Raw genomic sequence first — 14,911 nt, forward strand, 5'->3', positions numbered from 1 at the left:
CCTCTCTTCAGCCATGAGATCTACCCCGGCATGTCCACCAGTAGGAAAGCGGCTTCGTCGGAGATCGTTCTGTAGGCCCTGATGACCCTCAGCGCAGCTTGACGCTGGGGTCTCCTCAGATTCGTCGTGTACTTAGCTGATGCGCTGACGGACGTCGACCGAACCGGGGTGGCATACTCTGAGCTGGATCTCTACTACCATACCAAGTAATCTCCTTATCCACAGGCTTTTATTTGTGAACCTAAAATAACCTATTTAATTTCAAAATCCCGGTACTCTATTTATTAAAATAAAGATTTGGATACCGGTTCCGGTTCTTTTAAGTTCGGTTCCAGTCCCTGGTACACACTTTCGTGTTTTGTGAAAAATGTATTAGAATTTAAGGCAACAACTCTTTCTGGTTAGAATACTGCCTGCTGACATTGCTTGTGAGTTGTGAGTTGTGAGTTATACACTTATACCTACCATTATAATGAGTTACCGAATAAATTTATTGTTTATTATATTGTAGTATTGTATTGATGGGCCAGAATAAGAGCCATATGATTATTATTGTTGAGATATATTATAATGGGCAAAATTCTTATTCAATTCATATATTTATTTATTAATAATTTTTGTTGTACCTACCTACCTACAGAAAACACTTAGGTAGGTATACCCAAAATACCATTATTGTTCCCATTTTTAACAGATTACAATAATACTACACATGTGTCACATATGACAAAGACATAGGTACCTAATAGTTTTTAAATAACCAACTTCACATAATATAAAAGAGTGTATAAAATATAAATACAATTTTTTTTAGTTTTAGTTAATAAGTATTTGAAATATCAGAATGATCATATAGTCCAGTGATGGGCAACTCAATGCTACTAGAGGGCGATTTTAAAAGTTCGAAAATCCAGCGGGCCAAAGAATATAGAAAGTGAAAAAAAAGCTACAAAATATTATGTTAACTAGGTATGCCCCTATAAATAATATAATATTATTAATTTACATTTAATAGTTCAATACTAGATAAGAATTTACATTTACGTTTTACGATAATCATCGTTTTTAATAATTTTATAAATATAATAAAATACAGAAGAATCCTAACATTTTATATTTATATAAATTAATTTGAAATGTAGCAAGGGCCAGTGAAAAATGGTTCGCGGACCAGGTGCGGCCCACGGGTTTGCCCATCCCTATACTACATTATTATAGTCATTAAGTAATCATTTCAAATATATTATTATAAATCATAACACAAAGACTACTTAAATACTATACGACATGGTATTGTCAGTTATATTAATAATTGAGTATCTATAGAATATAGATCAGCAGATTTACTAGTAACTAAGAACGAGCTTATAGAAACCTAAGCTAACACTCACAATATTCAAAAACTATTATTTAAATCGAAATCAAAAGTTTTTTATTTTTATTCATTACGTCCACTTGTTGTTTCAAATATTTTACATATTGTTGAATATAAACTCTAATAAAATATTTATTATCTAATTTATTAGTATAAATCAATAACAATTACTAACAAAATAAATGAACAAATATAATATATATGATTCAACATAATTAATGTTATTCAAAAAGAAAATTACCCATTTTTCTTAAAAAAACTGAAATAAGATGGCATAACATATTCATCAATTTTGGTCATTCGACCAACAAACATAATGAAATTACACCTAGTTGAAATAAAAAATATAAATGGATGATCAACAACGAAATATTTAGACTGTCTTGACCACGGACTTGAGAAAACCATATGTGACATACCTATAATTATTAAAATCTTTTAATTAGCTTATATATTTAATTATATTTAAATACTAAAACTATATTGAATGTTGTTTTTTTTATATTATCATGGACGTAAATTGTGGGGAGAGGTGAATTATACATCTTTATAAATGATTTTAATTTATTTGTTAACGAATAAATCGGTTAACAAGTATTTACATACTTATAGAAACAATATTAATTTATTAGGAAATGATAATTTTACTGAATCTAACCCTGATTAGTGAGTAAACTATATTACCAGTAACTGCTGTCGCTACAGTTCCGTTTTCATTTACATCAATACATGCCTTATGCGAGACTTTAGTCACATACAGTTTACCATCTTCAACGATGTTAGAAAAGTTTGCGGATCCAGGTGTAAACATTGTTGGACATCCAAGCTAAAACATTGTGTAAATCAATAAATATTAATTTAATTGGGTAATCGTAACTATACTTACATTGGATAATGTTTTATCTAATTCCAGTGACTGTTCTATTTTGAAACGAGGTAATTTGACATCAACATATTCCTGGGTCATTTTCTCTGAAATGTCGTGTAATTTAAATTTTGAAAAATTATTTTCTAGATTATTCAAACCATCTTTATCATCGGGTAGTAAAATTATCATTTTAAAACCATGGTGCTAAACAAAAAAAAACAAAAAAATACATTTTTCAAAATTTTAAATTTACATTTATAAGCAGTATTATCACTTCATAAGGTAATTCAAGTGCTTTGAACTTTAGAACAGTGTCGTGATAGTATTTTAAATCACGTGTGAGAGTCATTATTTCGACTGTTACTTTGTTGCTTGGAGTCTCATAAAAATAGCCATCATAAACATCTTTAAATTTATGTACCCAATCACTTTTAAAATACACAGCATTCACCAATACTAAATCAGTGTCTCGAGTAATTGAACCTGTAAACAAAAATCGGAACATAATCTCGTTACTAATCCATATTTAATTATTAAAATATAATTTAAGTAAATAACCTTCGCTGGAAAAAAAATCTTCGATTATGTTATTGGTTTTGATTAAAACCCAATTATTTAAATATTTTCGCTGTTTTTCTGGGTTATTCTTGAAATCCAATTTTTCTATTGAAGATTTTAAATATTTCTTAGAGTTTTCCACAAAACTATCTTTAACATCGAAATCTGTATCAACGAACATTCCTGTTGCCAGCTTTAGATTATTATATCCACTCTAAAATAGGATAAAGTAGTACAAAACTATATTTTTATAAGTTTACTACACTTTATTATTTTATAACCTTTACTGTTATTTTATTATGATATTAAATTAAAAAAGGTGGGCAAGTGGGTTTTACTCTGTTGTACAGTAGGTTACAAGTAGGTCATTGTAATGGATGGTGTTAAATTTGAATTCAATGATATAATATCATTGCATAAGAACAACGATTCTGAGCGAAGACGGTCAGACAGCCTATAATATAGCTTTTTTACCAAATAAATAATATTTTATTGACAATCATAGAAAAAAAAAATTAAAAAATTAGGAACTGAAAATTTCAGTAAACAGTTCAAAACAAATCAAAATATTTTTGAAAAAACGATCGTGTATAGACAATTTTAATGTAATTATCCAGTAAAAATGTCATGTATATGGTCATTTGTTTTAGAGTTACATAAAACTAAAATATTTTGTTATAAATCGATTTTGCGTAAAAATTCTCGTTTTTCCTTAACTTTTCTTTTGTTTTCGTCCCCCCTAAGTACCAACTAGATTCACTTTCCTATCACAAAATATACTGTTAAAGAAAATCCAAGCACTTTTACTGTCCTAAAAGGTGATACAGACACAAAAAAATGTAAAATCAATACATTCACTCAGAATCTAAAATAATCGTAATATTTGGGAATAAATTAATGATTCATTGCCTTCAATTTCATTGTTGTAAAACTAGTAAACAGTAAAATAATATATAGGTATATTTGTATATTATCATAAAAATACATTATATTAATAAATAATAAGTTATTATAAATAAATTACAAACCCACTTTTATGCCTTCCAATAATTTTTTATATGTTTCCATTGAATGAGAAGATTCGTTTAGATGTATAGTGGCTACCATTTCATCAAATGTTTTTGAAGTTGCTCCAGTACTAGCCATAAACATAATCAAATGGATACCGAATGGAGAATAGAAAATATTTCCCGTTTCAGTTTTAGCTACTTCCTATGGAATATTAACTATTAGGTAAACGTATGATATGTACACTAAAAAAATTAATTCTTTACCTTATACATTGAAAACGAAAAATCATGAATTGCCGAGCGCAATGTTTCTAAATTTGGAGTGAGTTGCACCATTTTTTTATCTGAAATAGATAAAAAAAAATGTAATAATTCACACATTTAAGGTATATTTTAGCTATTATTATTTAATACATAATTATAACTGAATTATGCTATAGAGACCTCAAATTTGATAGTTTTATCTATATTTAACACTTATACCTAATAAACGATATAGCAATATGTTATTTAGACCATGTATATAGAACTTCTGAGTTCTGACTGATCAGATCAAGGAATTATACCTATAATTGATACCTGCATGGCTGTATATTAGTATATATTATTATCAAAGTGTTTTTATTGGTAAATATTTCGACACAATCTTTTTCTTTTTTTTTTTTGAAAAAATTAGGCCAGTGGGTACGTAAATTTAATAAAAATTTATTTGATTAGGTAGACTTTTTTTCTGTAATATGTACCTATGGTGAATTTTGAATTTTTGTATTAGATTTTAAAATGTTATAGATATGTATAGAAACAATTATTGTATGGATTTCTAATTCAAAATAATTTTCAAATGTTCACTGTGATTTGTGAAATTCAGACTTCAGACGCTTATAAAAAATATTGTGAATTTTCCGACTGAGCAAAAACATTTTGTAGACAATAATTAAAAATAATTAGTTAAAATGTTTCATGACCAGGTATAAATATAGTTCATTGTGTAACAGTGTCAAGATATTTTGAAGGTTTTATCGTGTATAGGTAATTAATGTTATTATAATATATTAACATTCTGTGGAAATTCATGTAGTTATTTTTTTATATAATTACACCAAATCAATTTTATGAAAAACTGGTTTTGTGTAAAAATCTTAGTTTTTCTTTTTCGTTAAAAAGTTCGAAAAATTAATACAATAGTACTCAAAAGTTGTTTATATCCCAATTACAACAATATCAAAAATATATCGCACTGTCAGTAAAATAAAGCCACTCAAAAAAAGTAAATTTTCAGGAAATCAATATAAAAGTTAAGAATAAAATGAAAATTTTTTCATCAAACAAAAAATAATGTTAAGGCAGATACAGATTTATAATTTTGTTGTGATTATAATCATTATATATAATTAAGTGATTTGTATCCTTATAAATGTCTTTACTTTTGCGTGATTTAAATTTGAAAGAACAAAAATTGAAATTTTTCTAGTTATTTATTTATTTATTTTATTAATTGAAACGGGATGAACCCAATAACAATTTTTTATAGTTATTACATTTGTGGACTTAAATCTATTTAAATGAATTAAGTACAGTTAAAAGTATATGCATATAAAAAATAATAATAATAATTTCAAAACAATACAAAAATAAACATCGAAGATAATAATAATATTATAGCTATAAAAAAATTTGTAAGGATTGGAAAAAAATGTATAAATAATGAGTTATATAATTACAAAAACAATCAAAAGGATGACAAATAAATAAAACTACCTGGACGTCATTAGCTACTTTCATTAATCTATTAATAGGTGAACCCAGTGCATAATTTATTCTTTGAAATGGAATATTATACGTTTTTGCAGATCTAGTTCAATGAGGGACATTAAAATTTAAGCAGATGTGTAATTCAGGACAGTTTAAATAACCATTTACTATTTTATAAAGAAACTTCAAATCAATGATTTTTCTCCTGTCAGCTGACTGGTCATATTAATTAATACGATTAATAACCGAGTATATTTTGAGTGTGGTTGACGAGGGATATTAAATTTTACGAAATAAATCGAATATATCGGTTTGAATATTTTCAAGACTTTGTTTATGAACAACACTAGTGGATGACCATAATATTATGACTGAATTGTATTCCAGATTAGAACGCACCAGAGAAGTATAGAGAATTTTGAAGTCGTCGGAATTAGTAAAATCTTTACAAGTCCTATTTATGAATCCTAATGTAGTAGATGTTTTTTTGTAATGTTTAAATAATGCATATTGAATGAAAGAGATGAGTCAAAAGTAACGCCAAAATTGCAAATTTCGAAAACGCGCTGAAGTACAATTTTATCTATGGTATAATCGATTATAATTGGAGAGCGAGGCCTGGTAAAATACATTACTTTGAACTTTATTTTGATTACACCAAACAGATAGTGACGATAGTGTAGTTAAATCATTTTGAAAGAGATCTGAACCAGAATGTAATTTTACTAAGCGAAAGATTTTTATATCATCATCGGCAAAAAGTATTTTTTTAGAATTAGGAAAATGTAAATCATTAATGAATAATAAAAAAAGGGTCTAAGTGAGATCTGTGGAACGTCTGATGGAATATTGAAAGGATCACAGTTTAAATAATCATATATTATAGTTCCAGTAAAATACAAAGTTTGAATATTAACATTTATTTGAAATTTAATTAGTAAAGCAGGATGATACAAATAATCTATTGGAACCAAAGCATACAGATACAGTTCACATTCCACTTCAAAATTTAACCTATTTGATAAATAAAGTCTGACTGAATATAATTATATTATTTTTTATTGCATTAAATTGTTTTAGATTAAGACGAGAAAAATTATCTAATGCGTCCTAATCGATGTTACCATTATTATGAGAAACAGCTACATCACTAGTTAATGTCGATTAAATGGTAAATTAAAATCACCTAATATAATAATTTCGGCAGTATTGTTATTACATAACAAGCTAAGAACCGCATCAGTTTGATCATTTTGGATATTTACATTAGAATTAGGTGGAATGTAGATAACTGATAAGGCCAATTAAAAGTATAGAATAAAAAGTCCATCTATATAAAACAGAGACCCGTGCGGCGCCGCGTATGGCGATTTCTTGTACCCTGTAGTCAACCCTCCAATGAAAAAATTCGATGGGCGGTCTCCCGGCGGCGGCGGAGCCGTCGCTGCGCTATCAACGCTCCTTATCACTTTTCACGATTTTTTTCAAAATTTTCAAAATTTCTTCAGATTTTTCGTTTTTACTCCGTCCGAGGACTTTCCGGCTTCCGCGTCCCCGCTCGGACCTTATTCGCGTTCTCCGCTAAATTTACAGGCCGCGCGCGACTGCACTTTCTCCGGGACGAGTCTCGAGGCCGCAGGACGACGCCGAGAGCCGAGTGCCGATATCGCCGCCGTCGAGTGGGTATTACTATATACAGGCATAAATACATGCGTCGGAGGGTTCGATTTTTTTTTGAATCTCGCCGTTTCGACGTCCGAAGACTGCGGAGCACGTCGTCCGCTTACCGAGCGTCCCCTTTACGACGCCCTCTGCGGACGTCAAAACCGCGTTCGCAATTCGCCGGGACGGCGAAACGGCTTAAGAGTCATAGATTCGACACCAGTTTTCAACTCAGTAGGTAGGTAAGGCGTTGATGCGGATGACCTGGGGTCGTGGTTTCGATGCCGGCCGCCGGGATTGAAGTTAATTTGCGGCGGCCGTGTATATTCGGAATTTTTTTTTCGTTATTCACCTTTCGCTATCACTTCCGCCTTATCAAAATATTCGTATTTAACGAACATTTTACGTTTTTATTTTCAAAATTCGAGTTTTACTCCTATTGAAGACGTCGGACCTCCCCGTTTATGACTTTTTCGCGTTCCCCCCTAAATTTATTGACCGCCTGCGGCTGTACTTCGTTCGCGGACAGCGAGAGCGGACGGCGTCGTTATTACTATATACATATGCGTCGAAGAGTTCGATTTTATATTTTACAGACTTGTGCCTACTCGGTCTCGGTGACGCCGTGAGCTACTCACATCGGTATTTATATATTTGATACACGATATAGCCACAAAAGGTACTGTAGGTACATGCATACTTAATAAATAAATGTCTAAATGTTAAGAGTTGATACGGTGGTTGGGTTAGTTAAATTATATAATAATATCCTAGCTCGAGTACAATATATTATTATTAATCGATTGGTCGATATGACTATACTACGGGTAGGTATATTTTGTATGCTACACTAAATTTTTGTTTACCAAATTTTACTCACCTTAAAACTGTAATGTATCAAGTACCTACTACGTAGTAAAGGTATTATATATTTAATATCCAACCCAATAAATGTAGACAATAAAAGCAATAGCTGTGCATATCAATTATTTGTTATTTACCTTTTAATTATCTATTTATTAATTTGATATACAATACCTACCTACATAAGTAATATCAAATAGTATAGCCATATCATTATACAATTTAACTTTAAATTTATGATTACCAAATCTGACTCACCTAAAAACTGTAATATATATGTACCTACTACATAGTAAAGAGCATAAAATCAAATTAATAAACAGATAATTAAAAGGTAAATAACAAATTGATATACACAGCTATTGCTTTTATTGTCTACATAGTACATTTATTGAGCAATATCCATTGGGCTCGATTATGTGGTTAAATATTAAATATGTAATACCTATACTATGCAGTAGGTACTTAATATATTACAGTTTTTAGGTAATCATAAATTTAGTGTAGCATACCTACAAAATATACTGCAATAGATTCTAAATAATACAATATTAATACAATAACAAAATAGACGGTATATGGGACGGTTCTATTATAATTTACCTACATGTATACTATGTAGGTAGTACTAAATATATTACAGTTTTTAGGGCAGTTGATTGTTTGAAGTAATATAATTTGCTAATTATAAATTTTATGTATGATACAAAGCTGCTGCAGATACTATATAATACAATAATTATTATAAACTAATAGATCTACATGTATTTAATTAAATTCAGGCAGTTAAATTGTATAATGATATGGCTATACTATTTGATATTACTTATGTAGGTAGGTTTAGTTATGAGTATTAAGTGATCAATTACACTATTTGATAAATAATTAGCTACATTTATTAAGCATCGTTTGATAGGTTCAATCATTAGCATAAAATCAAATTAATAAAAAACAAATATACACAGCTATTGCTTTTATTATCTACGTTTATAAAGCAACGCTCCTAAATCGTTTGACATGGGCTTGAATATGTGGTAAAATATTAAATATTAAAAATTTAATATACTATGTAGTGGGTACTTCAGTTTTTAGGTGAGTCAAATTTGGTGTAAAATACAAACAATGCTACAGATTAAAAATAATACAATATAAATAAACATAGTAAAAATGTATGTATTTAATTAAGGTCTGGAAATTAAATTGTATGATTATATGACTATATACTATTTGAAATAACTTATATAAATATAGGTAGGTTTAATTATGAGTATTATATGAAATAAACTATTTAATACATAATTAATTAATTACTCGAATAGACAATAGTAACATAACTAACGTACATGTATACCATGTCGTGCTTAATATATTACAGTTAAAGTGAGTTAATTGGTTGAAGTAATGTATAATGATATGACTATACTATATGGTAGGTTTTGAGCGCATGTCAAACAATTATGTGGTTAAATATTAAATATATAATAAAATATTACAGTTTTTAGGTGAGTCAAATTATGTATATTAATAGACAAAATATAACTTATTATGTATTTAATTTAATTCTGGCAGTTAAATTGTATTATGATATGACTATACTATTAAACTATTTAATAATTAATATTTAATTAATACTATTTTATTATCTACACATTTATTAAGCAACCCACCTATATTATTTAACAAGGGTTGGATTATATGGTTCTTTACTTAAATAGACAATAGTACAATATAACTATATAGTACTATTCATTACAGTTTTTAGGTGACTTGATTGGTTGAAGAAATTAAAAATTATAATGCTGCAGATACCATATAATACAATATTAATAAACAAATAGATCTTCATATATTTCAGTAAAGTCTGGTAGTTAAATTGTATAATGATATGCCTATACTGTTTGATATTGCTTATGTAGGTACGTTTAGTAAATATAGTTTTTAAATCAGTAATTGATAAACAACAATAATTAATTTAGCGGCGTCACGTCGTTATTACTATATACAGGCTTGAATATATGCGTCGGAGGGATAGATTTTTTGCGCAATACGGTTTAAAAGTTATAGATTTGACGTCAGTTTTCAACTCGATAGGTAGGTAGGTAGGTTTAGGCGTATGTGCGGATGACTTGCGGGTTGTGGTTTCGACGCCGGCCGCCGGCTAACCGTATTTTTTTTTCCGTTATTTACCTTTTGCTATCACTTCCGCCTATATTATTCGTAATTAACGAATAATCCGAAGTCCCGGAGGCCGATTGACATCGCGGAAAGCTCCGCCGTCGTGTCGCTATTACTATCTTATTCAGGCTTGAATATATGCGCCCGAAATTTTTTTAATTTATTACTTAATTTTGTGTTTTTGGTGATAGTAATGAACGCTGTCCACGATTCGACGCAGTCGGATTGCATACCTGACAACGTGACCCGGCCGTCGCACATTGTCCGCTACCCGACGAAGTCGGATTGCCTACCCGCACCACTGAGGTGACTGACCTGCTAGACAACCTAAAAAGACGGTGGCTATATGATTTGCATAAAAGCCTGAAATGTTTTGAATTTTTTTTCACGTAATTTATTACTTAATTTTGCGTTTTCGGCGACAGTAATGAACGCTGTCCGCGATTCGACGCAGTCGGATTGCATACCTGACGACGTGACCCAGCTGTCGCACATTGTCGGATAGCCTACCCTTATTACTACGGCAAATGTCATTCGAGGTGACTGACCTGCTAGACACTCAAACAAAGACGGCGGCTATATGATTTGCATGGACGCTCGAAATGTTTTACATTTTTTTTTCACGTAATTTATTACTTAATTTACGGTTTCTGCAGCAGTATGATTAGTTGGACCGTCCGAAATATTTGAATTTTATTTGTAAAAAACTTACAGCTCTCCGGTTAACTAATCCACCATTCTTATCAGTAATCCAAAATCCTTATCACTTATCAACCATCCTTATCACAAATCCACCATTCTTATCACTATTCACAGATCCTTTCTCACCATAACTCCGTATCACCTTTACACATTACACCGTCTACTGTCTAGCTCGAAAGTCGAGACCGACGACCAGACCACAAGATCACTGCAGCTTCCGACATCGACAACACTCCTCGCCAACCACGGGGGGTTTGGGGTCTCCCCCAGCGACGCTCGAAGAGCTAGTAAGAATATAAAAGAAAATTTTACAAATAGTTGTTCAATATTATTATTCTGGATAGTTACACGACAGCAATGATATTTGTTTTTAACAGCAATTAGAACAACATCCATAGTAACATTATTTAAAACACTGCATCTATCACAACGGAAGATGATATAATTAGGAAGAAGTACCAAGTTCGCAGTCGTAAGTCATAACCAAGTTTCCGATAGAACAATAATGTCATGATTTTCTAAAGAAATATTACTACAAAAAAAAACGCCTATTTTTATTTGATAATTTACCCAAACGTAGAACACTTATAGGATCAACAATGACATAAATTTGACGAAATATAATAGAAGTACTTAGTTTGTCGTCAGCCGTTGACTGGGTTTCAGTTAAATTAAATATATTAATAACGTTGCAACGTTGCAACAGTATAGAAGAATGACGGTCATTAATCTCGGCAAATATTTTTTCTTGTTTTAATGTTGTTGAGCGGGTATGATTACAATCCAATTTAGATATTTTCTTTTACAAGTTGTTCAATTTTAGTTTCAATGGATTTGTTTTTAGTCAGAATTTCATTAAGATTAAATTGCTTAGATATTATCTAACTTACCGCTAGGATCATTAATTTCATTGATGGATTTGAAAACCTTGTCGTCCAATTTATCAGAAGAATTAGTGTCCTCCATAGTAAAATAAAACAGAGGTATAAAAGTAAAATTAAAAAAAGACAGTACAATTCAAAAAGAAAACGTATAACTGTATAGATAGTCGAGAAGCATATACGAACGTGCGTCCGTTACGACAGTCAACTATCAACTGATAGCTAAGGCTAAATAATAATTTGTTATTCGCAAATTGATATCATGTAATAAATGTTACAATAGGCCACTTGTATATGAGTCCAACTTTTACAGCATACTGTAGATATGACTTATTGGTAGAATTCAAAATTAAAATCGTAAGTGCTAAGGTCGTATCGGTGGACCGATAATCACTCCCAAAGTTTAAAATTAATAGCTAATACAGGCGATGTCTTATCAGTAGACCATGCATTTTTTTGCTAGTGCATACTTTTTGTCGTATCGAGTGTCAGTACCTAATCTTTACGACCATAAAAGAAAATGTATAAAATAATATTTCGTCGTGTAGAAAATACAAAAATTATTTTTTTAGACACTATAAATGGTTATTGAAATAAAGATATTACGATACCTGATTATACATTTTTTCATTTGGTTTAAATTATAATAATATTTCATAGATGTATGAACACGTACTGAATATTATCAAATACAAATTGTGTGTTTTTTTATGATATTATCCAATGTTTTTTTTTCTTGCATATTTTCATTATTTTGACTACATACCTATTATATGATTTATTTTTATACTTTTTAGTGAATAATTGTCCACACACTACTTACCCACCACTCACCAGAATACGTATCTGTCTAATAAATTCCATTTAAAAATCTTGTGTTTTTTTAGTTCACCAAGTCCACTGTAAATATACATATTATACAATTATATATCATAGTATAATATTATATTATATAGTCAATTTGTAATAAATACTAAACACAATAATAAATTAATAAATATTTGTCCAAACAACTATTTTTTTTAAATAATAATTATTTTTGATTAAATTATGATTCTCAGGCATATAACTACGTTCTAATATTGTATTATATTATAATACTATATTTGATTGTACTTTCAAAAAACGTTTATAGCCCAGGCAAATTAGACTCCATTTTGACAAATAGCGGAAAATATCAGGAAAGCTGAATTTGGTATACACCTTTATTGAAGGGTTCTAAGTAACATACTAAAAGTCCTCTAAGATTTTATGACCGCTACCCCCACTAGAGCGCGCTTTGTGCAAGAAAAAGCAGTTTTTCTCAAATAACTCGGTTTTTTTTTAAGATTATAAGAAAAATACTTATATATTATATTATAGAAGAGGTAATTACCTATAAAAAATGTATTTACATCATATTATGTGGGAACAATATTTACCTTGATAATTGCACATGAATTTAATATAATTTCTGTCTTATGACGTCCAAGTGTTTACATTAAATCCAAATTAAATACCAAGTTTCTGTTAATGAATTATAATCACTAATGTTTCCTAGTTTTGATTACTCTTCTAGAATAATTATGAAAAACCCATTTTTCCTTCTTTCTCAAATGTTTGAAATGCAATTTGATGTATAGTATCTACTTGTTGGCATAATTGATTTTAATATATTTATCGGACCACTCGATTTTACAAACTGTTTTGGTGTAATACAACGTATACCACACATAGAATGAAATGTATTTAAGCCATCTAAATATCTAATGTATTAGTATTATGATCGGCATTGTCAAAAACATATTGACAAAATGCCCCAGAAATAAAAGTTGGCTGTAAGCTAACTAGGAAAGACAATTCAAAAATCATTACTTCATTGTATGTTGCACAAAGTCTCATACTCGACATCATTGAAATTAAATCCTTAGACCCAAATTTCCTATGTAAGTTAATAGAGGTTCCGACTATGTAGTAAGGGAGTAGTAAAATGACCTAGGTCTAGTTGCAGCTATTATAATATGAGCCGCAGTGGTATGTTTCATATGTAATTTATTTTCGTTTTTATTATTTTTAACTTTAATGAGCGTTGTAAGAAATAAGTTAAAAGCTTCAGGAATTTGATTTTGTAAATCACATAAAAAATTTTCAGACGAAGGATAAGTATCCTGCAGCTCATAAACTTGGGACTTAATTTCTTACCTTATAATTTTAGCTGCAATCTCTTCAATCAGTAACTTTCCTTCATTTTCGTCACTTTTTTTTCAGTATACCATTGATTAGTTCAAATTTTATAGCCCGTATCACGAAAACAAATAGTAGTTTTTTATTTTTTAGAAGTCGACACCATAACGTCACTTTTATATTTTAATTTCAAATGAGTGACAACAGACTTTATTTCGAGCTCATGACAATATTCAGTTTCTCACTTGCGGGTCTACCACGTTTTTTCCCTTGTTTAGACAAAGTAAAAAACTTTTTACGACAGTCTCCGTGGTATTTAGCCTCAACCGCTACTAAATCTATATATCTATCATAGCTATACCACTGAATAGATTTAAACTATTCCGTGGCTATACTACTTATTTACTACTTATATAGTATATACTTAAGTACTTTTTTATTACACATTTTATTTTATTTATATTTCTGTTAGGACCTATTGTTATATTATTCCACGGACTAAGATATACATATTATATTAGTCCGTGTATTATTCTAAATTGTTAGTGTGTTACTAAGCGTGAAGGTACGTTAATTAATGATGATATAAAATATATTGCACACGAGTCAGATAGATAAAATTTGTTTTCTATAATAATCTATATGTCCTGCGATTGGAAATATGATGACGTCGTAGTACGAGCATGTCGTCGCTGCGCGTTGCCTGTTGCTTTACATGGTGGAGGTGGACCGCTGGGATATTTATCTTTTATGAGTTACGACTTATCTTAACAACGAACCACAACTGTCGATATTCGATATTCAAAATTTGACACATGGCAACGTTTAACTAACAGAGAAAATGCCCGAACAATAGCAATAATAAAAGGTATTAAAACATCATACTGCATACAATAAATTA

General features: G+C 29.8%; 1 protein-coding gene across 9 annotated transcripts; it reads right to left on the reverse strand.

Annotated features, from left to right (window-relative positions):
• Positions 1 to 1,499: 1,499 nt before the first annotated feature.
• LOC132952530 (serpin B4-like) lies at positions 1,500 to 14,566 on the reverse strand. Of its 9 annotated transcripts, none has more exons than XM_061024851.1 (9): positions 14,029 to 14,566; positions 12,671 to 12,747; positions 4,076 to 4,155; positions 3,834 to 4,013; positions 2,802 to 3,015; positions 2,518 to 2,726; positions 2,262 to 2,447; positions 2,060 to 2,201; positions 1,500 to 1,794 (listed from the first exon to the last, which is right to left on the reverse strand). In XM_061024851.1, the coding sequence occupies exons 3-9, from the start codon at positions 4,145 to 4,147 to the stop codon at positions 1,613 to 1,615; spliced, it is 1,185 nt and encodes a 394-aa protein (XP_060880834.1). In that variant the 5' UTR covers positions 4,148 to 4,155; positions 12,671 to 12,747; positions 14,029 to 14,566; the 3' UTR covers positions 1,500 to 1,612. The 9 variants fall into 9 exon arrangements, with proteins under 9 accessions (XP_060880834.1, XP_060880831.1, XP_060880832.1 ...); XM_061024848.1 differs by lacking the exons at positions 12,671 to 12,747; positions 14,029 to 14,566 and adding exons at positions 10,498 to 10,591; positions 10,666 to 10,803; XM_061024849.1 differs by lacking the exons at positions 12,671 to 12,747; positions 14,029 to 14,566 and adding exons at positions 10,277 to 10,591; positions 10,666 to 10,698.
• Between the last annotated feature and the right edge of the window lie 345 nt (positions 14,567 to 14,911).

The sequence above is a fragment of the Metopolophium dirhodum genome, chromosome 9 (assembly GCF_019925205.1).
Source record: "Metopolophium dirhodum isolate CAU chromosome 9, ASM1992520v1, whole genome shotgun sequence".
In the NCBI taxonomy this organism is placed as follows: Eukaryota; Metazoa; Arthropoda; class Insecta; order Hemiptera; family Aphididae; genus Metopolophium; species Metopolophium dirhodum.